The sequence below is a fragment of the Nymphaea colorata genome, chromosome 12, assembly GCF_008831285.2.
Source record: "Nymphaea colorata isolate Beijing-Zhang1983 chromosome 12, ASM883128v2, whole genome shotgun sequence".
NCBI lineage: Eukaryota > Viridiplantae > Streptophyta > Magnoliopsida > Nymphaeales > Nymphaeaceae > Nymphaea > Nymphaea colorata.
The window spans coordinates 5,568,939-5,591,502 of NC_045149.1; the positions used below are offsets into that span (position 1 = coordinate 5,568,939).

The 22,564-nt window shown below is 37.8% G+C and overlaps 1 protein-coding gene across 3 annotated transcripts; it reads left to right on the forward strand.

The window, feature by feature from the left end:
• Positions 1-241: 241 nt before the first annotated feature.
• On the forward strand, positions 242-11,742 carry LOC116266376 (F-box/kelch-repeat protein SKIP4). Of its 3 annotated transcripts, none has more exons than XM_031647561.2 (3): positions 242-444; positions 9,453-9,934; positions 10,624-11,742. In XM_031647561.2, the coding sequence occupies exons 2-3, from the start codon at positions 9,465-9,467 to the stop codon at positions 11,222-11,224; spliced, it is 1,071 nt and encodes a 356-aa protein (XP_031503421.1). In that variant the 5' UTR covers positions 242-444; positions 9,453-9,464; the 3' UTR covers positions 11,225-11,742. The 3 variants fall into 3 exon arrangements, with proteins under 3 accessions (XP_031503421.1, XP_031503423.1, XP_031503422.1); XM_031647563.2 differs by lacking the exon at positions 242-444 and adding an exon at positions 449-492; XM_031647562.2 differs by lacking the exon at positions 242-444 and adding an exon at positions 451-495.
• The last annotated feature ends 10,822 nt before the right edge of the window (positions 11,743-22,564 follow it).

The following is a 22,564-nucleotide window of genomic DNA, read 5'->3' on the forward strand; positions in this document are numbered from 1 at the left end:
GGCCTTATTGTAGTTATGAAGTTTTTGCTAAATTCTCACAAAACTTAACAAAAGCAAAGGTTATATAAAAATTAATAAACAGATAAAACTTCATTTTTTTGTTTTTATAAAAAAAAAAACTCATCAAAAGCCAAGTTCTGATATATATGAGTTTTGTGGAAATATAATTCTAAATTGTGTCAATTCAATCTTATTGTATAAAATCATATACATTTCGGGATTCAACAAAGTTCCAGAAAAGCTGGTCTCGTTCCGTCGTTCTTATTTATTCACTTGCGTTGCGTAATGCCAAATTTCTGCGGACAGCAATACCGCAAGGACCGAATTAGGATCTTCCAGTGACGTCAGGCTTTGCCAGCCCCGCAAGAACATTTCGTTTGAATTGTACTGCGGGGACGTACCCGGCTGTCTTTTAAACTTGCGTAAGCAGTAGTTGGAATTCGGGTAAGCCCCTCCTTCTCTCAATTTGTCAGTTGCAGTTCGCATGGATCGGTGGTCGCCCTTCTGTTCCCTCTCCTCTTTGTTTTCCCCCTTTACTGTTCGATTTTTATGTTACCTTTCAATCAGCATAGTTTTCTGTTTGTATCTCCAAGTTTTCTTCTGAAACTAGTGCATGTAATTTTAGGATATATTTTTTTTTTTCCATCGTCAGGACTCTGAATGTATTTGCGCTTACATGTTTCGGATTCCGATTTCTTGCTGCCTTATTCTTAACGGCTTGATTTTGTCTTCGAAGATCCCAAATACATACTATTTTCTCGTTGCTGACTCCCAGCTAGTCTGTTAATTATGCGAACAGGTTTTTGGATTTATTGTCTTGAGATGCTTTACATTAGGTCTTAGATAAGGGCCGGGTGGAAGTTTAGGGTTTGGGAAGAAACATATTGTCTATGCCGAAGCCTAGTGTCCGTCGTATTGGGAAAATGATGGAGGTTTCGGTCGTCATGGGAAAATGATGGCGGTTCACTTTTCTCATCAGAGGAACGGCTTAAGTAAAATTCGTGGACGAGAAATGTAAGAGAAGAGGAAGAAGTCTAACAGAGAAAAATGGTGGATCAACTTCATCAATGAGGATACCTAAGGATCTTTTATAATTAGAAGCATGGATAAGCTAAGCTAATTCATGCTTCATCGGATGTGCCAAGAATTGGATTGAAGAATTTAGTACTTATAAGAGTTCTAAGAGAGATTGAAATTTAGCAGGGCCAGTCATTCCTTTTGATCATTACATAAAATCTAAAGTTCAAACTATGAAAACAAACTAGCAATCAAAGAAGTGCAAGAAAGATCTTTGTTTGTGTTGAAGGATTTTAAGGATATGCAATTTAGGGATGAATTCTTATGAATGAACACAAGGAGACATTTGCAAGCCTCAATGAGTTATCTATGGATAATGTATATATATATATATATATATATATATATATATATATATACACACACACACACACAAAATATGAAAAATAAATAAATAAATAAATAAATATATGGGGCCAGATCACAAGCAACAAATTGTCATTTTGGCCCTACTTAAAAGATCGAGTATACTTGTTATAGAAGTATAACATAGATAAATAAATAAATAAATAAATATATGGGGCCAGATCCAAACACGTCTAATATGGAGCACCTCTATTTAAGACATGCAAAATTGTTTTACTTAATGCCATGTGCTTCAGAGCAATACCCATAACAAACTGGTATGATACCGGTGCAGGTACCGGTATGGCTTCCGGTATGGTCAACGCCACATCGGGTATGGTCAACATACCCGAGGCCAAATCTCAGTCCATTTCCAGACTCGGTTGAAAAACGGCAAAAAAACATTGGTTCCCTAAAAAAAAAGAACAAAACAAAAAAAGAGTTTTTTTCCCATTTTTTTGAGTTTTTTTTTGTTTTCTTCATTTTAGGTTTTTTTTCTTTACGGTTTTTTAATGTCAAACTGGTTGTTTCCATTTTCTAATCTTTATTTATTGCTTATCTTTTTTTTTTTTTATGTTGTCTTCTTGGCTTCTCATTTATTTTATCCTTTCTTAATTCTTAAGATTTTTAAATTTTTAAAAATTTTACCATATTTTTCCTTCTTTTTCAAGCTCACCGTATTAGCTTAAAAATATAATGAATTAGGTCTGAAGGCATGACTAACTGATGTTGCTTCTCCCTTGAACTTTTTTTTTTTTTCTCTTCTTTTATTTTCTGCATGATAAACTATGGTGAGATGGAGTACCATCCAAATACCCAAACAGATAATGATTAGATAAGATTTTCATAGAGGAGTTGAATCGGGAAATTGGAGAAAATACTAGTACGCAATGAGGAATCCATCAATGAAAAGATGAGGAGAAACAAAGGTATATGGTATAAGGAGGAAGGCTCAAGAATAGAAGGAGAAAATATCAATCAACATTAGAACTTTGAAATTCTAGTTGAGAGTTGAGAACAGCAGCCTTGACCTCCTTCCCTTTTTTTTTTTTCTGATCTGCATGGTAGGTCTGAAACAATTGTATTTCTGCCTCATATGCTGATTGACATCTCAACGTAAAAGTCTTCGAGAAAGTGTGATCAACAGAAACTTTATATCCGAACCAATGTTGAATAAAAGTAGGACAGAGAATGTGGAGAAATTGCAGATTGATACAAATTAACTTTGTTTTGAGCAACAGATATGTTGTAGTTCATGATGCTTGCTGTTCTTTAACAGATATATATATATATATATATATATATATATATATTCATTGACTGAAATAAAAAGTTCGTTCAAGAGTTCATATAGTTATGGAATAGAATTTATGTATGGAAGTATAATGAGCTCAGCTAATGGAAGTTCTACCCTGGAGATCGAGACTGTAGGGTAATAGAAGAGGCAACTAAGACAAATCAAATTCTTCCCTTTTGATGCCCCAAGTTATCCGTTTAACATATGGACAAATGTGAAGATTCCTTGTGCATCCTGCTATGTCTCTCGCACCATGTAATCCGGCAAGTACTAAGTTGCTCTTGGCAAAGTGCCAATGTAGGCTCTGAACTCTACAGATTGCCAGCAATAATGGTCGTATATCTCTGTTTCTGAAATGCCAATTGCTATTGTCCCTTGCATATTCCGGGCCAGAAAAAATTGCCATCCTACTGTGCATGCTCGTCCAACTGGGGTGCAAAGAGGAGAACAGAAAATGAGTGTAGTCAGTTACATGACAATTTATCTTGGATCTGATTAGTGTTATTTGGAAAAATTTCATTCATGAAATCATGATGGCTTTTGTTTTGTACAAATATTTATGAAGCATGTGGTAGTCTAGCTGAAATCTCTAGTTTCTAGAGTTAATAACTGCAATATCCTAATTTATATAATTATTGCTGCGCCAATTTTATTTCTAGATACTTATAATTTATGCAAATTTTGGGGAAGTTGTGCATGAAGTACTTGTTTCAAACTTTATAGTTCTTGCAAATGCAATGCACTAAGCATATGGTTCTTGTAAATCCAATGCACGACAACAATGTTTGGATGGAGGGAAATAGGGGGAAGGGAAAGAAAAGAAAGGTTAATATGGTGTTTGGATGTCTACTTAAAAAGGAGGGAAGATAATGTTACAGCCGACAGCCTTAGAGAGAGAAAACGTAACTTCATTCACTAACCCTAATCTCCATAATAAAGAGATTAGGGTTGAAGAGAGATTTACAAAGTACATGAACAGAAAATAGAGGAATGTTTAAAGAGACCTCCTAACTATTAAATATTGCAAAGAACCACCTAGAAACATAAACTCTTCTAATTCAACACTCCCCCTCAAGCTGGAGCATACATATTAATCACAGCTTGTCACATCATCTAGAATAGTCACCAATAGGAAGAGCTTTAGTGAAGACATCTGCAGCTTGATCTTTTGATGATACATGAATGGTGGTTATGGTTCTTCCTTGAACGAGATCCCGAATGTAATGGCAGTCCACTTCAATATGTTTAGTTCTCTCATGGAAAACTGGATTATTCGCAATGTATGTGGTTGTTCGATTGTCACAATACATCTTCATGGGAAGCGGAATCGACGCTCTTAGGCTAGATAGCATGGATTTAGCCCAAGTCATTTCAGCGGCAGTTTGAGTCATAGCTCTGTATTCAGATTCTACACTAGATCTTGACACCACACCTTGTTTTTTGCTTCTCTAGGATATAAGGTTGTCTCCCACAAATACACAGAATCCTGTGGTAGATTTCTTGTCTTGGACTGCACCAGCATAGTCAGCATCAGTATAGGCTTCCACTTCCAGGGTCTTGCCTTTTGTGAACAAAAGTCCTTTGCCAGAAGATGATTTCAGATATTTGACCACCATTAAAGCAGCATCCCAATGAACTTTCCTGGGTCTTTCCATAAATTGACTTAGTTTCCCCACTGCAAAACTAATGTCTGGTCTAGTCACAGTAACATAGAGGAGCTTTCCAATAAGAGACCTGTATGATTGAGAATCGACTAATTCTGATTGGTCATCATGAAGATGTATGCGTGGATTCATAGGTAGATTGGCCGGTTTAGCTCCTAGCATCCCGGTGTCTTGCAATAAATCTAGAACATACTTTCGCTGAGAGAGAACTACACCTTCCCTGTTGCGAGCCACCTCTATTCCCAAGAAATATCGTAGTTGACCAAGATCTTTCGTCACAAAGTGTTTTTGAAGGAACAACTTTGTATCAGAAATTTCTTGATCGGAGTCACCTGTCAGGATAATATCATCAACATAAACCACTAGAACGGTCATACCCCTGGAATTCTTCTTGATAAATCATAAACAGAGAATGATCAAGAGGGGATCTCGCAAAGCCACAGTTTGAGACTACCTCAGAGAACTTGTGAAACCAAGCACGAGGACTCTGCTTGAGTCTATAAATAGCTTTCTTCAGTTTGCACACTTTTCCACACTCCTCCTGTCGTTTAAACCTTGGTGGTTGTTGCATATAGACAGTCTCATCGAGATCACCGTACAAAAAAGCATTTTTGACATCAAGCTGATACATGTGCCAATCATGGTGTACAGCCACAGAGATGATAAGATGAATGGTCCCCAACCGAGCAACAGGAGAGAAAGTCTCGAAGAAATCAATCTCGTAAGTCTGCGTGTAGCCCTTAGCAACCAACCGAGCTTTGTATCTTTCTATAGAACCATCAGAATTATATTTCACTGTGAATACTCACTTGGAGCCAACAATGTCACAACAGGAGGAGGATCAACAAGTTCCCAAGTGTCTCGCTGAACTAATGCATCCATCTCTTCTTGCATAGTTTGTCTCCATTGGGTTTCCAATAAGGCCTATTGGTGACAAGTAGGAACTGTATGGGCCGCCAGAGCTTGAATAAACTGTTGCATACTTTTACCAACACTGTCAGTAGAAACAAAATGAGATATAGGATGCAGAGTACATTGTCGCTTGCCTTTACGAAGAGCAATAGGTAAGTCTTGACAGAGATCAGATGGACTAGGTATACTCACTTCAGATGTACTTACCTCCTAAGAAGCGGTAGGGAAAGGATCATGAGAAGGGTCCTGTCGACGTGTGTAGACCAGCGGAGGATCACGAAACTTGGACACTACAACGGGAGAATCCCCAGAAGGAGACTCGTAAGGGAATGACTCCAAAGGAATAGGAGGAATAGGTAGTGGGTAAGATGACAATGGCATCTCAGTAGAGGTAGGTGAGGAACTATAATAAGGCTGAGACTCAAAGAATGTCACATCCGCACTGATATACTCCTTTTGAGTCAAGGAGTCAAAGCATTTGTAACCTTTATGATTTCTGGAGTAGCCAATAAAGATACACTTAATGGCTTGGGCACCCAATTTATCACGTGTGGGTCCAAGTATGTGAACGAAGCATGTGCAACCAAATACTTTGGGAGCTACTGGAAACAAGGATCATTGTGGGTACACAAGTTTAATAGGAACCTTGTTGTCAATGGAGGATGAGGGTAAACGGTTGGTCAAGTAACAGGCAGTGAGGATGGCATCTCCCAAAAAATATGCAGGTAGATTAGTATGAAGCATTAGGGAGCGTGCCACATTTAAAAGTTGGTGATGTTTCCGCTCAGCTACTCCATTTTGTTGGGAGGTATGGGGACAAGTAAACTGAGGAGAAATGCCGTTATCAGAGTAAAATTTCATTAAGGTAGATGCCTTGAACTCAAAAGCATTATCAGTGCGAACGCTTTTAACAAGAATACCAAACTGGGTCTTTATTTCAATAATAAGGTTCTTGAGAGTACATATGACCTCAGACCTTTCTTTCAAAAGAAAAACCCAAGTGACTCGAGAATAATCATCAACAATGACGAGGAAATAACGAAATCTAGACCTACTAGCAACTCTGCTAGGACCCCACACATCAACATGAAGAAGATCAAATAGTCCACAACTGGCCGGACTAAGACTCGATGAATAACTGCTACGGATGTGCTTGCCAAGTTGACAGGCCTCACACTGGAACGACTCTGGAACTGATAGATGAGGAAGTAGGTGACGGAGCTTGGAGACGGATGGATAACCAAGTCTGAGATGCCACTGGAAGGAGGAGGACAATAAAGAAGTCGAGACGGCTGCAATACCCACAAAATCAGACAGGAAGTAGATGCCTCCTTTCTCATAGCCTCCACCAATCGTCTTCCCACTTTGCAAGTCCTGAAATGAACATACACCAGAGTCAAATGTAACACGACAATGTAAATTATTAATCAATTGTCCAACTGATAAAAGATTAGTGGGAAACTTGGGAGCATATAACACATTAGGAATTGTCATAGACTGGGAAATCTTAATATCTTCATAGCCCATAATAGGAGGCCATCTACCATCTGCAAGTCTCACATGACGTGTCTGAGGTAATGAGTGTAGCACGATAAACATAGAAGGCCTACTACAAAAGTGTCTCGATGCTCCTGAATCAATAATCCAAGTAGTACATGTATCATGTGGGGCAGTATCAACGGACATAGCACTGTCTATCATAACTGTAGAGGCCGATGGTTGAGTAGATCTGTGTGCTAAGAACTCCTCATACTCTGACTTGTTGATATTCACAGTCACAATCTCAGGATTGAAAGAAGGTAAAGACCCCTCTAATACTGATGAAGCTGCCTGGATAGATCCAATAGGAGACTGTAATGAATTCTTGCCCTGCTTAGATGCAACACCTTTTCCTAGGGGTATAGCGGAAGGACGACCAAGCTTATCCCAACATCTGTCTTCCAACTTAGGAGCATCCAACTTTACAGTAGAGCCATAAGAAAAGAGATTGCATGTGTTTTTATGCTCATATTGTGTCTCTGTCTTGCCTTCAGCGGCCATAGTGCACGACTTGACAATGTGATCTTAATCTGGTTGCACTATGATACAATCAAGAGTATAGCGTGTAGCAATCAACTTGAGAGAACTTAGGCAGCAGATATATATATATATATATATATATATATATATATATATATATATATATATATATTTTTTTTTTTTTTTTTTCTTGCACCAAAAGCAGTCCTTAAAAAGAATTTCTGTGAACTTGCTGCTCAATAAATCAGTCCACCAATCACAGCAATCAATAAATGAACAAGAATATATGAACTTCTTGTTCAAAACAGGCCACCAGGCTTCTACGTATCCACATATGCATATAAAAAAAACTTTGTTGTTCAAATCAGTCCACCAATCACAACAATCAATAAATGAACAGGAATATATGAACTTGCTGTTCAAAACAGTCCACCAGGCTTCTACGTATTCACATATGCATATAAAAAAAACTTTGTTGTTCCAAATCAGTCCACCAGATTATAAAACAAACATTCAATCTGATAAAAAAATATACCCAATGTGCAGCTACTCCACTTGCAGCCACTTTTCCACAATCATCAAAAATATGATAAGAATATGGTCCACATGCATTTAATCTTCCATGAGCCCAGATCTGAACTGAATCCACATGCAGCTACGCTTCCAATGAGCCTAGATCTGAATAATAATGGAGTCCATGTGCTGCTATTCATCCACGAAGCTAGATCTGACTTACAACTTTCCACTGCAACTCCCACACAGTTGGTTACGCTCCATTACATCCACGTTGGGGACCTAATCACAAATACCTCCCACATGTGATTAGGTTCCCCTTTCACGCTGCTTCACTATCTTTCGATCAGCAAAGAGAAGAGAGAAAGGAAGGATAGAGGAAGAGAAGAAGTGGGAAGAGATGGGAGAGGAAGAGGAGAAGGGGTCGCCGGAAAATCAAGACAGCTGCCGGCGGAGAAGGGTGGAGATCGCCGGCTCTGATACCATGTTACAGCCGGCAGCCTTAGAGAGAGAAAACGTAACTTCATTCACTAACCCTAATCTCCATAATAAAGAGATTAGGGTTGAAGAGAGATTTACAAAGTACATCAACAGAAAATAGAGGAATGTTTAAAGAGACCTCCTAACTATTAAATATTGCAAAGAACCACCTAGAAACATAAACTCTTCTAATTCAACAGATAAAATATTAAACAAAATTTTGTTTAGATAGGAAGGAAAATGAGAGGAAGGGAAATAAAAGGAAAAAAGCTTCGATCTCCAACCACTCCAAAAATGGTGGGATTGGGAGGGAAATACATGGATACAATAAAAAATGACAAATTTGCCTTCTCTCTCACACATAGATGGGCAGATCAACTAATGCCAGCTCCCTTTGTCTCATTCTCTATCAAGCCAGTGGTGCGTGAGGACAAAATTGTTCTCATTATTCAATTGCTTGATTAATTTTTTGCTTGAAGATGACTATTTCCTGATTTTGAGAAATACCACCGTTTTGTAATTCAACTGTCAATATGTGCTCCATAGTTGGAATCCTGAATGATGCAATCAGATTCTTTGGTGAAATGAATGTGGAAGACTTGAGCAATCAAATTCTTCATGACCGTTTCAGTCTTATTGTGTTATTGTAAACAAACTTAAATTCTTCCTCTCCTTTCGTTTATATAGTTAAAGAAACATATGTCCTATAAAACAAGCTCTCTTTTTTTTTAATCTTTCCTTTCATTTCTTGTTTCTCCTCTTATTCCATTCTTTTCTTCTTTCCTTTCCATCCTTTATATCATTTCCTTTCACTTCATCCAAACATGGTGTAACTGTGTAATTTTAAATGTAACCCCTACTGTTCGTAGTTTTAACTTTTATTTGTAGAAGTTATTGAGTAAACAGCATGTGTCCAGATATAAGGCCTTTGTTTTGAGTGGGTTTAGTCTTTTAGCTTTTCGGCCATTGGTTTGTCGCATGAAAGTTCTGTGATCTAATAGTTTAATATTTGATACTACAATAAAACTATGTCATTATGGCTGTATTCAGAACCCTGGATGGTGCTTTCCGTGAGATGCTTTCCATGAGAAGTCTAAATGTTCTTATTTTACTCTATCGTAACTTGTATTTTTGTCTTTATTCAGTTCCTGCAGATAATGGAGATGGAGACATCTAATGGTAGCATACCTGCAGAAGAAGCTCATACATCATTGATCCATGGTCTTCCTGATGACCTTGCTCTTCTTTGCTTAGCGAGGGTTCCACGGACTTACCATCATGTATTAAAATGTGTCTCAAAAAGATGGAAGGCACTTCTATGCAGTGATGTGTGGTACTCTTGTCGGCAGAATCTTCAGTTGGCAGAGTCCTGGGTTTATGCTTTTTGTAGGGACTCTTGTGATTGTCTCTGCATTTATGTCTTAGATCCCTCCAGAAGATGTTGGAAGCACATTAAAGATCCCCCAATCCCATGCATGAAAAGATATGGCATGGCATATGCAGTACTGGAACGAAAATTGTATTTGCTGGGTGGCTGTGGTGAATCTGAAGATGCAAGTGATGATGCCTACTGCTATGATGCTCTCACAGACACATGGGAAAAAGTAGCCTCGTTGTTAGTTCCAAGGTATCCTTTTGACATGAATAGATTGACATTCTTGCTCCTTTTGAATGATTTGAGCACTATTGAAATATCATAAAGCTGTTCTGTTATTATACAGGGAATTAGTTGCATAATTGCACCTCTTTGTTCACCAACAGAGTTCATTTGTGCTTGCCTGATGCAATCTGTGCCAACTTCCTTATCAAACTAATTATTGAAAACGTACAATGTCAAAGCTTAGATTTTTCTCATGCTTGTCTGATTCGTCCATGTAAGCTAGAATAGGATCATGAGTTGTTCCACATGAGATTGATTTTTTCATCGCCTGACAATATCCTTTATCTTGAAGTGGTCGATGGAGAATGTGGTTGGCTGAAACTTGTATGGCACCTTTGTGGTCTGAGTCCATATGGTCTATATGTCTTAATGGCATAATTGTAGTTTTGTTTGGCAACCTGATCTAGGTGTCAACTGCCTTTTGACGTGAAGGCATTTCAAAGCTTTTATCATTTTATGTGAGATAATGACTTTGTTATGTTACTTTGAGTTGTAATAGTGGCATATCTCCAAAGTTTTGTTCATCAAGCATGACATTTCTGAAAACCTTGATGCTTTTGGCAGCAGGAAAATAAGAAAGAAAAAGGGGTTTTCTTGTGGATATCCCAGTTTTATTTTCATAAGCTACAATAAATTAAACTAATCTCTTGAAACAGGTGTCATTTTGCATGTGAAGCTTTAGATGGATGTTTGTATGCTGTTGGAGGCATGGGCTTGACTTATGAATCATTACAGACATGGGAGATATATGATCCACATGTAAACTCATGGCAATGTTCTAGTGATCCCAGCATTCCTTCAGATATAGGAGAATCTGCAATAGTCAACGGGAAAATGTATATTCGCCATATCAGCCCTGACATAGTCCCAAATTCATATGCAGCTATGTTCGACCTCTCAGACAACAAATGGCATCCTGTGGATAATGAAATGGTGATGGGGTGGCGTGGACCGGCAGTAGTGGTTGGAGGAAGTCTCTATGTCTTGGATCAGACCTCAGGAATCAAACTAATGACCTGGAAAGAAGAAACTAGAGAATGGGCTTTAGTTGGTAGGCTTTCAACATTGTTTACAAAGCCACCTTGCTGTGTTGCTGCTATCGGCAAAAGAATTTTTGTGATTGGGAAGGGGCTAAATACTGTGGTTATTGACACACAGACAGCTGGAAGAATCCAAGGTATAATGCTATGCACTTCCATTCCAGGCTTGGTGGATTTTGATGATCTAGTAGTAAGCTGCAAAACAATTTCAATTTGATATGATTATAAAGGTCGCAGCCTTGTTGCGTTGAAGCTATGTGCAGCTGTTTCTTCCTGCAGCAAATTTGTTCATTATTCTTCTATTGATTAGTAAAGAGTACGAAAACAAAAAGGAAGAGAGAACCAGTAGTTTGATGATCACACAGGAATTCAGTCGATATTGTACTTCTATATTTTATTTTGAATCTTTTTCACCGTATAGACCCTTGTAAATTGTGGCACGTTCACCTTGAACTTGTATATTGTGGCATGTTGTGCCATTTGTGTGCTTTGGGAATGTAAGCTTTTGATAATATTCCCCAATGTTTAGGCACCCTTGTGCTACTGGCATCCTTCCTGTTGCTGGGAAGAACTTGCCCAGAAACGAGAACATGTGTAAAATGACACTTCTGCATTTGAGTTTGTATCTTATACTTTTATTTGAGGGCCTGTATGTTTCAGGCAGCAGAAAGGAACCCACCTTCATGTGAATTGAAAATTTTCTGGACATTAACATTTAACTTACATTGTTTCACACTCTTTTATTTTCCTGTCACACAAGGGTATTGGCCTGGAAAATAACCAAATAGAGTAAATGTGCCCCAAATTTCTTAAAATAATATGGTTTTGAAATCTAATCGGATCTTTAGAATGGGATGTATGAACAAAGGGAAATCAAATTGATATTTGTCTATGTCCAGTTTGTCATAGATCCGTGCAAACTGAGAAACTAAATCTAAAATGATGCATGCAAAACTAGACTAAGCAGTTTTGAAGTATGGATTTGATTGGGATTTAGGTGAGGGCTGTGGACTTAGATTTGGGCAGAATTCAAATTCAAGTATTCGATCTTAATCCAAGAGATTCAAATCTTCATATTTCTAAGAAATTCTGTTCCTAAGTTTGAAAGGGGAGATACTCTAATTTGGTATTTTTGTCTAGATCTATAATCCAAAGTTTTGATATCCAAAATCCAATAATATTATCTTTCATTTGTAACATATTCTTATGAGGTCTACATACTGGTGTGATAAATTCAGATTTGATGCTTGAATGGCTAGATCTAAAATCCTTAACTTGCATACGCAAATTTGAAATCATCCATCTTGTTCACCCTAGGATTTATGAACAAAATCCAATACCTGACATCTAGGATCCAAATGAACTCAAGGTTAGACTGGCCAAGGGGTCTGACTTAGGAGGTCTGAATCTGGCTGCACTAGGTCTGGTTTAGGAAGAGTCTAGTTACCAATGATGAGCTTTATTAATACCAAGTAAGACTTAGGATAAGTTTATATTGGAGTTATTGATACCTAATCATCGGTTTTGTATAGGGATCAACTGGGACCTAGCTCTAAGGTTTAAGGACTTGAATTGAGAGCTCTAAGACCGGTATGGATGAGATCTTAAGGACAGATCTATGGTTGAACTTCACATATGCATGATCTAGGGTTTTTGAAAATCTTTTCAAGAACTTGGTTTTTTAAATTGTTTAGAAAAATTATGTTTTGAAAATGAGCCTATTCGATGTCTGAACTGTGTCTAGTCGTTCAGATGCTAGGGATACTACTTTGGGGCATGCTACTGGACTAGCCTACATCAGTCTCAAATAGGGGTGCATGTGGGTGAGAGGTGACTAATGTGCATATTTAATTTAAATACATTGGCCAATGCATGATGAGTTCTAAATAGAAAAAGCAAAGCTACGTTTTTGTGGCATGTCAGGCTGCACAAAAAGAATATGAAATTAAAAGAGAGAGGGATGAAGAGGTATACTGCCCTCGTACCTACTCTAAAACGTTAAATTAAATCCTATTCTATGAAAGCAAATAAGCTAAACTATGACATTATCAAAGAAAATAAAACAAACCTAGGAGCTAGAGTAGAAAAGAAACTAACCTAAGTAAGCATAAAGCAAAAAAGAAAAACCTAAGCATGCTCCTATGGAAAGAAATGAAAAGACTAAATTGTAAATAAGAAAACAAAGGAGAAGGAAAAAGAAATTTCCTAAACCTGTTGAACGAAGTTCTTGGCTGAGTGCTATTGCAGCTTGAGCTTAAGATTTTACTAAGATTCTAAAAATTTAATTTGAATTGAGCCAAGCTTTTGGAGTACTAGTTTGAAATTTTACCAAAATTTATGAACTCTAAAGCAGCTCTTGATATTTGTGACAAGAGGGGGCATAGACCCCTTTTGACAGTGAGGAGGAGGGTCGATGTCCCTTGTGGAGATCGATACATGGAGATCAATACGTGACTAAACTTCTCTCCTCCTCTCTGCACTCAAAAACGCAAAATCATATCATAAAACATTCATTCAATAGAAAAATGTTTGCTGTGTACTCAATCTTGATCCAAATTCAATTCCTCAAAAGGAGTGCTTGCTCGAAGAAGTGCCAATTTATTCATGATAAACTATTTGGATTGACATGTAGTGTCAAGTACAAACAATGCATGGTATATGTAATAGAGAAAATACACATTAAAAGCAGATATTATATTTGATATTCAACAGAAAAATGTTTGTTCTCATTCTATACGAACGCTTATTCAAATTTTGTTTGTGCCAACTTGTTCCACTAAGAATTTCACTCAATTCATGTCCTTCTGTATGAATTGACATTAGGTACAGAGTGAGGAATCAACGATGTATTAAATGAATATAATGTGCATAATGTTCACATGTGGATCTTGGATCTAAATTTGATACTAGTATCTAAACCCAGATCTAGATCTGAAAAAGATTCTAGAATATAGATCTTGATATGATATGGAGATTTGGATTGTGATCTGATATTGAGATCTGAAATTTGAAATGATAGATCTAGAACTACAAAGAAAGATCGCATATCTGAAAACTAGATAGAATGATCTGGATAAGAGATCTGGACTAATGTGAACCTAGACTTGGCTCAGAGTGTGCTAGGTGGCTTAGACTCAATTGACACATACTGAACCTGGGGGGCAAGGTTCAACTTGAAGTAGGTTCATACCTAGACGTAGGGTTTGGCTGGACTTAGCTGGGTTTTATTTTAGGAAATCAGGTTCAAGTGGTTCTAAAGTGGGCTTTGACTGGGTGCAATCCTATTGGGTTCATGTCAACTTGTATGAAAAGTGCTAACTTAAGTTTATGTGATTCCTAAACTAGGTTCATGAAGAAATATGCACATAGTTGGCAAAAGACCAAAAATGCCCCTAGCATGGAAATTGAGCTTAGTGGGTCGTATTGGCAGGCTGCATAAGAAGGTGCAAAGATAACAAGGAGGCAAACTTGTAAAACTTGATGAAAAATTACTTCCTTTCCCCCACCAAAACTCATTTTTTCAAAATTTATAACATGACCCATTTTTAGTGATGTGCAAGGGCAAACCAAGAACTTTCAATCTGGGTCACGTCAATCAAATTTGAAGCTGGAAATACTCTACCAAAAAGAATTTGATCACAATGGTGTGAAGAAATTGAGAGAATGATTTCTGGATTTATCAGAATTTAGCTTGAAAGAATGAGCTGCACTGAAGTGAGATGTCTAGAACTTAGCAAATCTAGAGAATGGAAAATGATTTCAAATCTATATGATTGAACTAATACTAAAGTCTAAAATACATAGTTCTAAAAAATGTGATCTTAGCTCGTTGTGAGCTGACGTCTGATTGGGAGAATTTTAGCTCAGACCTGCCAAAGAATGGGTGAGAGTCACTCTGATTTTAGGACATTGCTCAAGAACTCAAATATGAATCTTAGAAATCAAAGTAACTCTAGATATACTTTGTGGATACCAAGGAGAATATATGTTGAGCACGGTCAAGTTTGACATGATTTTAGTTGTCCAGAAAAGATAGGTGAGTAGTTTCAATGAGCTGACCAGGTTAAACTGAACTAAATATGAGTTAAGGAAACCTTTGCAAGCCAACTCTAATGACTCTTGAAGTCGTGTAAAGGTGAGAAATGTGCTAATTGATTAAATGTTAGGCAATTCATAGAGTTTTGTGAAAATCCCCAGTTTCAAGGTCAAAATGACAGGTCATAGAGATAAAATGGTCATTTTTGGCAATAGCAGTCTAGATAATCCTAGTTTAGGTGTTCAATGCTATAATAAAATGTTATTGCTTGTTTTAATGACAACCCATGTTCTTGAAATCTAAGTTTGAAATCTCCTTGTAAAACTGTAAAAATGGTCTTTTAGACTTGTGCAAATTTGGGTGTTTACACCAGGTCAAGGTTGAACCTTAGCTTAGCTTTGCTAAAGTAGAACTGAACCCATCTGAACTATGCATAGTCTGACAAGCATCCAGCTGAGTCTAAACCTATATCAAGCCCATGTCCAATGTGTCTTGACCAAGTTTGAACCCACCTAGCCAAAACAATGTGAGGTCTAAGGTCCACATACAGTCCAGATCTCTTATTCAAATCTTAGTCTAGATTTTAGGTTTGTGATATGCCTGCATAGATCCTGATCTATAATTTCAGGTTTCACATCCCAATTTTAGATAATGATCCAAATCTCGATGACAGCAGATAGGGAGCTGTTTGGCGGTAGTAGGCATTAAACCCGGCTGTAGGCATGAAACCCGTCCTACCAAAGTGTCGCATAGGTTTGTCCCATGTTCTTGTTGTCGTTCAATTCGACTGGGTGCTTCTATGGACACTAAAGAGGACCTATGGGGAGCTCGCTCAATAGTCTGGCAGGGCTTTAATGATATAGAATGGCAGGTGAATGACTTTAGTGAGTTGATGAGATTAGTTCTGAGCTACGTGAGCTTTGCGTGCTGACTCTAATGACACCTAAAGACCTAAGAGGGTGAGAATTGTTGCAACTGCTCAATCATTAAGCAATTCTCAAAGTTCTTGGATGAAATTCCCATTTTGGGTTAAAAATAACAGGGTCATAGGGGCAAAGGGTCATGTTCAAGGTTGCAGCAATATAGGTGATCTTGGTCTAGTTTCTTGGTTCTTGAATTTAGTTGTAGAGTTTTTATCTTGATAAATGGATCCTATTATTGAAAACCCACATTCAAAACCTACTTTGAAGATTAATTCAAAATCACATCATAAATGGTAAAATGAACATTTCAACCTGTGAAAAGGTTGAGGTGTTTGAAAGAGTCGAGGATATAGGTAGGGATGATGCAGGTACTGATAGCTCGAGGGCCGAACCTTGAGTCTTGAAAAATTTTCATCATATCCTATTAATGATCAGTGGGACCTTGAATCAAGCCCTGTAGCAAATGGGGGCCAAGGTGTGAGCTTAATTCACAGTCCATGCATGTGAGGACCGGTCTTAGCATGCCTCAGAGCAAAATGGGGTACTGTTAGGATCATATTTTGGTCTGGGTGGTTTTTGGGTCACGCATCTGGATGTGGGCAAGTGCTTAGGGTCAAGTTCAGGATAAACATGAACTTCACTCACTATAGGTGGCTTCTGGAACAAACTACTTTTCGCAAAATCAAATTTTGATTAAAATTGAGTGAGAAGTGAATGAATCCGTATTGAAAATCTTGTTTTAACCTATGTTTTGTGTTTTTTGGTTGAAGAACTCCTTAGAAATGTAGTCATGTATTGAAAATCTGAGAGGGGTTCACCACTCTCTAAGAACTGTAAAAAGGGACGTCCCTCTCCCCTCTAGCCATCCATATCCTTTGAGAAATTCTACTTAAGTGCTTGGAAAAACTCACGAAAGAAAGTAAATTGTATATGCTCTCTAGACCTGAGTCTAGACTTGATTTGAGTCACTACAGTTGGAAATTGAGCTGGCTGACTAAGACCAAAAGGAGCCAGTTAGAATTGTGGTCAGAGTCAGGAGCAGAGGTAGAAGACATGTAAAATTTCTTCATCTGCTTTCTTTATGGAGAAGCCAACCCCCCATTAGGTTCACTCAATGTCTAAACCGAAACCAAACATTGAGCCACTACTTGAATCCAATGCCTAAAACCATACTAGGATTGTTACTAACTTGTTCAAGACCTAGGTCTTGGTCAAGTTTGACTAACCTTAATTGATCCTTACCTTAAACCTAAAACCTAGTCAAGGACTCAAGGTGTTTCTACTTTGACTTAGGCTCACGCCTTGGTCAAATAGGAACCCACCTTGGCCGGCCCTAACCTAAAACCTTGAGTGAACCTAGCCACACCTTGATCGAGCCCTAGTGAGGTCATCTTTAAGTCTCCAAAACCAAGCCATGTGAACTCCTATTGAATCACGATCAATTACCTTGCTTTTTGAACAAATTGGCTTGAAATTTGAATTTGGGTCTAATCTTAGGCTGAATATGGATACTGGATTGAACCCTAAACTTGGATATAAATTTTGAACTTAGATCAAGGATCTTACAATTGGATCAAGAAGATTTTGGATCTCAAATTTAAACCCTAGTCAAATTTCAAAATGGATCTAGGTCAACCTAATTAAATGTGGATCATAAGTCATTTAATATTAGATCTTGGATTTGATTTAAACCCTAATAAAACCCTAAATTGGATCTAGATCTACTAAGTTCCAATTTGGATTGTGAATCATGATATTGGATCTTGATATTGGATTTTAGATCTTGGATTTAGATCTTAAAAGACTTTGGATTTCTGGTTTTAGATCTTTTAGGTCTAAGTCCTTAAACCCTAGAAACTGAGTTTCATTTATGCTTGAACTTAGTTTTCCATGCATCGTATTAGACTTAGGTTTTGTTTGCAAGGATCAATGATGATCATGACATGAACTAAGTTCCTTAATAATGTTACAAATTCATATAACTCCTAAGTTAGAAGATCAACATAAAGTTCAAAGGTCCAAGTTCAAACCCTAAGACACGTTTAGTTCTACTTCAATAGGTCAAGGCAATAATCAAAATTTAGATTTAGGCCATAAACTTAATCCTTGGTCTGATTATCCCTAGTAAAGGTGTTAGGAATGGTTAGACCTTGTATCGATAGGAAAGATCACATCTCTTGGATTCTCCCAAATGAATCGTCATATACAAAGTTGAAAAATTTTGCATGTAAACAGAAGTGGTGAGCATGAAGGGACTTGTCACCATTTGACTAAGCTGCATGGCCTAAAATGCTATCCCTGGAGCACCATCCAAGCCCGTAAAGCCCCTAGATACCTCCTATGATGATTATGCATACGTTGTGTTTGTGTTTGTACCTAGAACTGAGAGAGACATTTCATGCTCACATATATCTAGGATAAACCATAATCTCTCTACTTAGGAGTTGCTTCAATACCATGTTCTTTTCTTGTCTATTTTAACTCCAACCTTAGGCCCCATTGCATTAGAGTTGACCATTTGTGCATTTTGATCATATATCCAATCTTCCTAAACTCATAGGAGTCTCAAATCATCATGTTGTAGGGTTTGACCTATCAACCAACAACTTCTAGAAGGTTGGATGACTAGACCAGCCTACTGGAGGCAAGTATTAAGAATCCAGGCTATTTTTAACTATGCATCTACAACCGTATCAAGTAGGTGTGCTGTATGAGCATATGTGCACTAATAGTATGTTTAATAAGTTTTTTCCAGCCAAACCCACTTGGTGGGTTTTCTCCTTAAAGTCTAATTCCAACCAATTTCCCTCCCAAAATGATTTCAGAATCCCCACCAACATTAGACTTAAAGCAAGAACACTAGTTTCCCCACTAATTGGCATTTAAACCTTGTTTGTTATCGTCCTACCTTAGATCTAGTCCTAAACAAGACTAACCTGCAATGACCTCAAATTTATTGTATCATTAATGAAGACTAACCCCCAAATCTCCCTTAGTTCATATCAGAAATCCTTCATTCATCTTTAAAACCTAGCTCAAATCATATTTCGAAGGGTATTTCAAAAATAGTCTTCAAGTATTTCAAAAGCCATGCATTATACAGTTGTAGATTGCATGCATGCATAACCTCGATGATGAAAAGGTTTTCCAAGGATTCTTTGTATATTTTTTACAACCTTTAGGGTCAATAGGGTTTTTTAAATTCTGCATTTCCCCATAACTTAGATATCATGTGATGCCTTTTAAAACAAGCATATTGGAAAAGTTAATTTATGCATTCATATAGGTAGTCTTAGATTTATATTTAAGCAATTAGCAATACTTAGACATAAATTCGACCTGGAGGTTGGTTACCCCTTGTAAAGGTGCTAGAAATGGTTGGACCTTATACAGCCAAGTCGGCCACTATCTCTCATACATTCCCACTCTTTTTAAAATTGAAAGTAACTTTATCTTTTCAAATTACTTTTACTTTGTGATAAAAAAAATTCTAGTATAAGCAAGATCCTCCTTCCAAAAATATCACTTAATAGGCAATAGTAAAAAAGGAACAAAATGAAACAGTGTAGTCCTTACCAGCAGCATCACCTAGGCTTGTTGTGAGGATTTGTATCCCAGATTCATTATATACTAATACAACTCTATGCAATCGGTAGTGTCTCCATTTATAACCATTGTCCATGCTTCCTTTGGAGCTCCTAGCATATCTTATGTGTGGTTCACCTGTTTGTGCTGGATTGCCTAAATCAAGGGTGATCCATGACATTTCATTCTAGTGACACAGTGAATATCCTGTAACATAATAGTAATTTCAAATTCATTGAATTAGGATGTTGATACATGGCTTCAAATATCAAGGCAACAAATAGCAAGTGTGGTTATGCATGGCCCTTAACTGCTACTTTTGGAACTCAGCTAACTTCAAATACTATTGATACACTATAGGCCAGCTGCGCCAGATAGCAAAAAGGGCCATGCACCTATATCCATAAGAAGATCATAGATGAAAAACTAGTGACAAAGGGCAAGAGACAACAAAAGTAATGTCAGAATGAGAAATTAAAATGAAAATGTTGATGAATCAAAATAATAAACAAACAACTTTGAAGACAGACAATAGAAGACCATCAAAGAGGTTACCATTCCCTCTCATTGTTCTAGAAAATCAGCAAATGCTTGTCCAATTTTTCCTCAGATCCTTCCAGTTCTAGGGCTTCCTCATCCAACTCATCCCCATCATCACAAGCTGCAATGATGGGAAGAAAAAGAAAAGACAAAGGAAGCTGTTTTGGAGCTTAAAGAACTTGAATGGGGATAGGAATGAGGAAATCTCCAAAAAGATGATTCTGGTTGCAGCCAACAATTCAGATAAGGGATGCAAAAAAGAAAAAAACCAGCAGCTAAGGATGTGAGATACCTAACAAACACACCAAATGGAAATGAAGAACACAATATTGGGACATGCTATTACCAAAAAGTCATTGTACATACTATTTCTCCTACTCTCCCCCACAATCATTGTTCTTCCTCTTATCTTGCAAAACCACAAATTGATTATCTTTTCCTCCATCTCCTCACCCTCACCATAATAATTTTTCTTGTCTTGCACAAACTCATTTTCATCACTCTCATCTTCATAATTCTTATCCTCATCTTTCATATACAAAACGTAATTGCCTATTTTATTGTATTTTCGTTCATCTTCTCTTCATATGTCCTTTCATTTAGCTTTCTTCTGTCCATGCAAAAGGCTTTTATCATCACAACTCTCTTTAACCCCTTTAAGAATTTCTTTAAACAACACTACGCAACAAACAACTCTTGCTTTTGCCCACTAGCTCTGAGGAGTGGTTGAATAGTTCCTCGTTGGTGGATATCGACAATGACTACACCACTTCTGGTTGCATTTCAACAATTGATCATATGTACTGAACTGGCGGTCAGGGGATAGTATTGTGGGTTGTTAATCACCAATGGTGGAGGGCATGTGTGCTACTTTGTTTGCTTTGAAGCCTCATTCATGGATGAAATTTGCTTCTGCTTTAGGGGTTGTTGTGATGCATTAATAACAGGCAATAGGGAGCATGTCTCCTCTTCTGCCTGCTTCTAAATCTCATTTATTGATGAAATATACATGGCCTGCTCAAGGGTTTTTATGAGTCTAGCAATTTCCAACAACAGAGAGTACCATTGCTTCTTTGTCTACTTTTGATTCTCATCAACCACAAGGGGTTGGTGTGAGTCAGTCACTACTCGCAACGGGAGCACCACTACTCAAATGCTTAGTCCATCATAGAACACCTATACTTCTAAGGATGTGGGTGCCTTGCCGTAGACTTTCAGATATGGCTGATAGTATTAGTAGGTGTTTCATAATTGTGATAGGTGCACTAATCATGTTCATCAAGAATGCATACACCTTCTTCTTTGAAAAGAAGCTTCCTTGGTGTTGTTTGTTTTGTAGGATTCTTCTTTGTTTTGGTTGACTAAGGATGAGCTATCATATCTTTTAACCCTCTTGTTGGCACCATGATGATAAATCAATAAGAATCAAGAAGCAGATGGTGAGCAAGAAAAGGAATCAAGATTATAGGGGTGGGCATCGGGCCGGGCCGGGCCGGGCTGGCCCAATATCTGAAACCCGGGCCTGGGCCTGGCCCGGCCCGGTTATAATAAAATAATTTTTTAATTAGAAAATATATTTTTTGGTAATAAATATATATTATTAAAATAAAAAAATTAAAAAGTATTTTTTAAACCTTAACGGGCCGGGGGCTCAGGCTGACCCGGGCCAGGTTTTTCCCGGTGGACCCGGGCCCAAACCGGGCCGGGTTTTTCCCAATGGACCCTGGCCCGAAGCGGGCCCGGACTCGGGCCCCTGCCAGCAGCCCGGCCGGAGGTCCAGCCCTAATCAAGAAGCAAAAGACACAAATATTTCACAACTTATTGACAGAACACATAATTTTCACTAGAAGTTTTTCTTCATAAGATTTTTCACAGCATGTTCATCGGAAGTTATGGTTTAACACAAAATTGGTATGTTAGATATTTCATCCTACTACCCAACAAGAAGGCCAAACCCTTACCCTCCTTCCCATCTCCCTTAGGTACTAGGCTTGATTTCAATGCCTCCCTAGGAAGTGCTCCATTATACTTCAACTTTTCAACTCGCATATTGATGCCTTCTTTTTTGTAGTATAAGAAGTTGACGCCCCAAAAACTCGAGAAAAAACTTGCTGCCCACCAGTCTTCCTCCCATCAGTTGCACCAACCTCGTTGAAGATTGTGGTTTAACATTAACTTTTTTTTTCAAAGAATTCACTTACATCATTCATGGGAAGCTCTTAATTCACCATGAGACAAAGAAACCCCAATAGAGCAACAAGAATTGGTATAGAAGAGAAAAGTCACGAGGATTCAAATTCGAAGAGTTGGTGGTGAACGCCTAATTGCAATAATTCGAGTTTGAGGGTCAGGGTCGAATGATCCTTCCATATTTTAGACTGTTTAGGCGAGAAGGGCAGGGTTGTCCATAGGTGAGACGGGCATGTGGCGTCAGTTTGGCTCCTTTATATTTGGTTTTACTGATTACGCCATA

Coding starts and splice junctions, on each gene's coding strand:
- LOC116266376 (XM_031647561.2), top strand. CDS start 9,465: ATGGAGATGGAGACATCTAATGGTAGCATACCTGCAGAAGAAGCTCAT. Junction 9,935..10,623: donor GCCTCGTTGTTAGTTCCAAG/GTATCCTTTTGA, acceptor CTCTTGAAACAG/GTGTCATTTTGCATGTGAAG.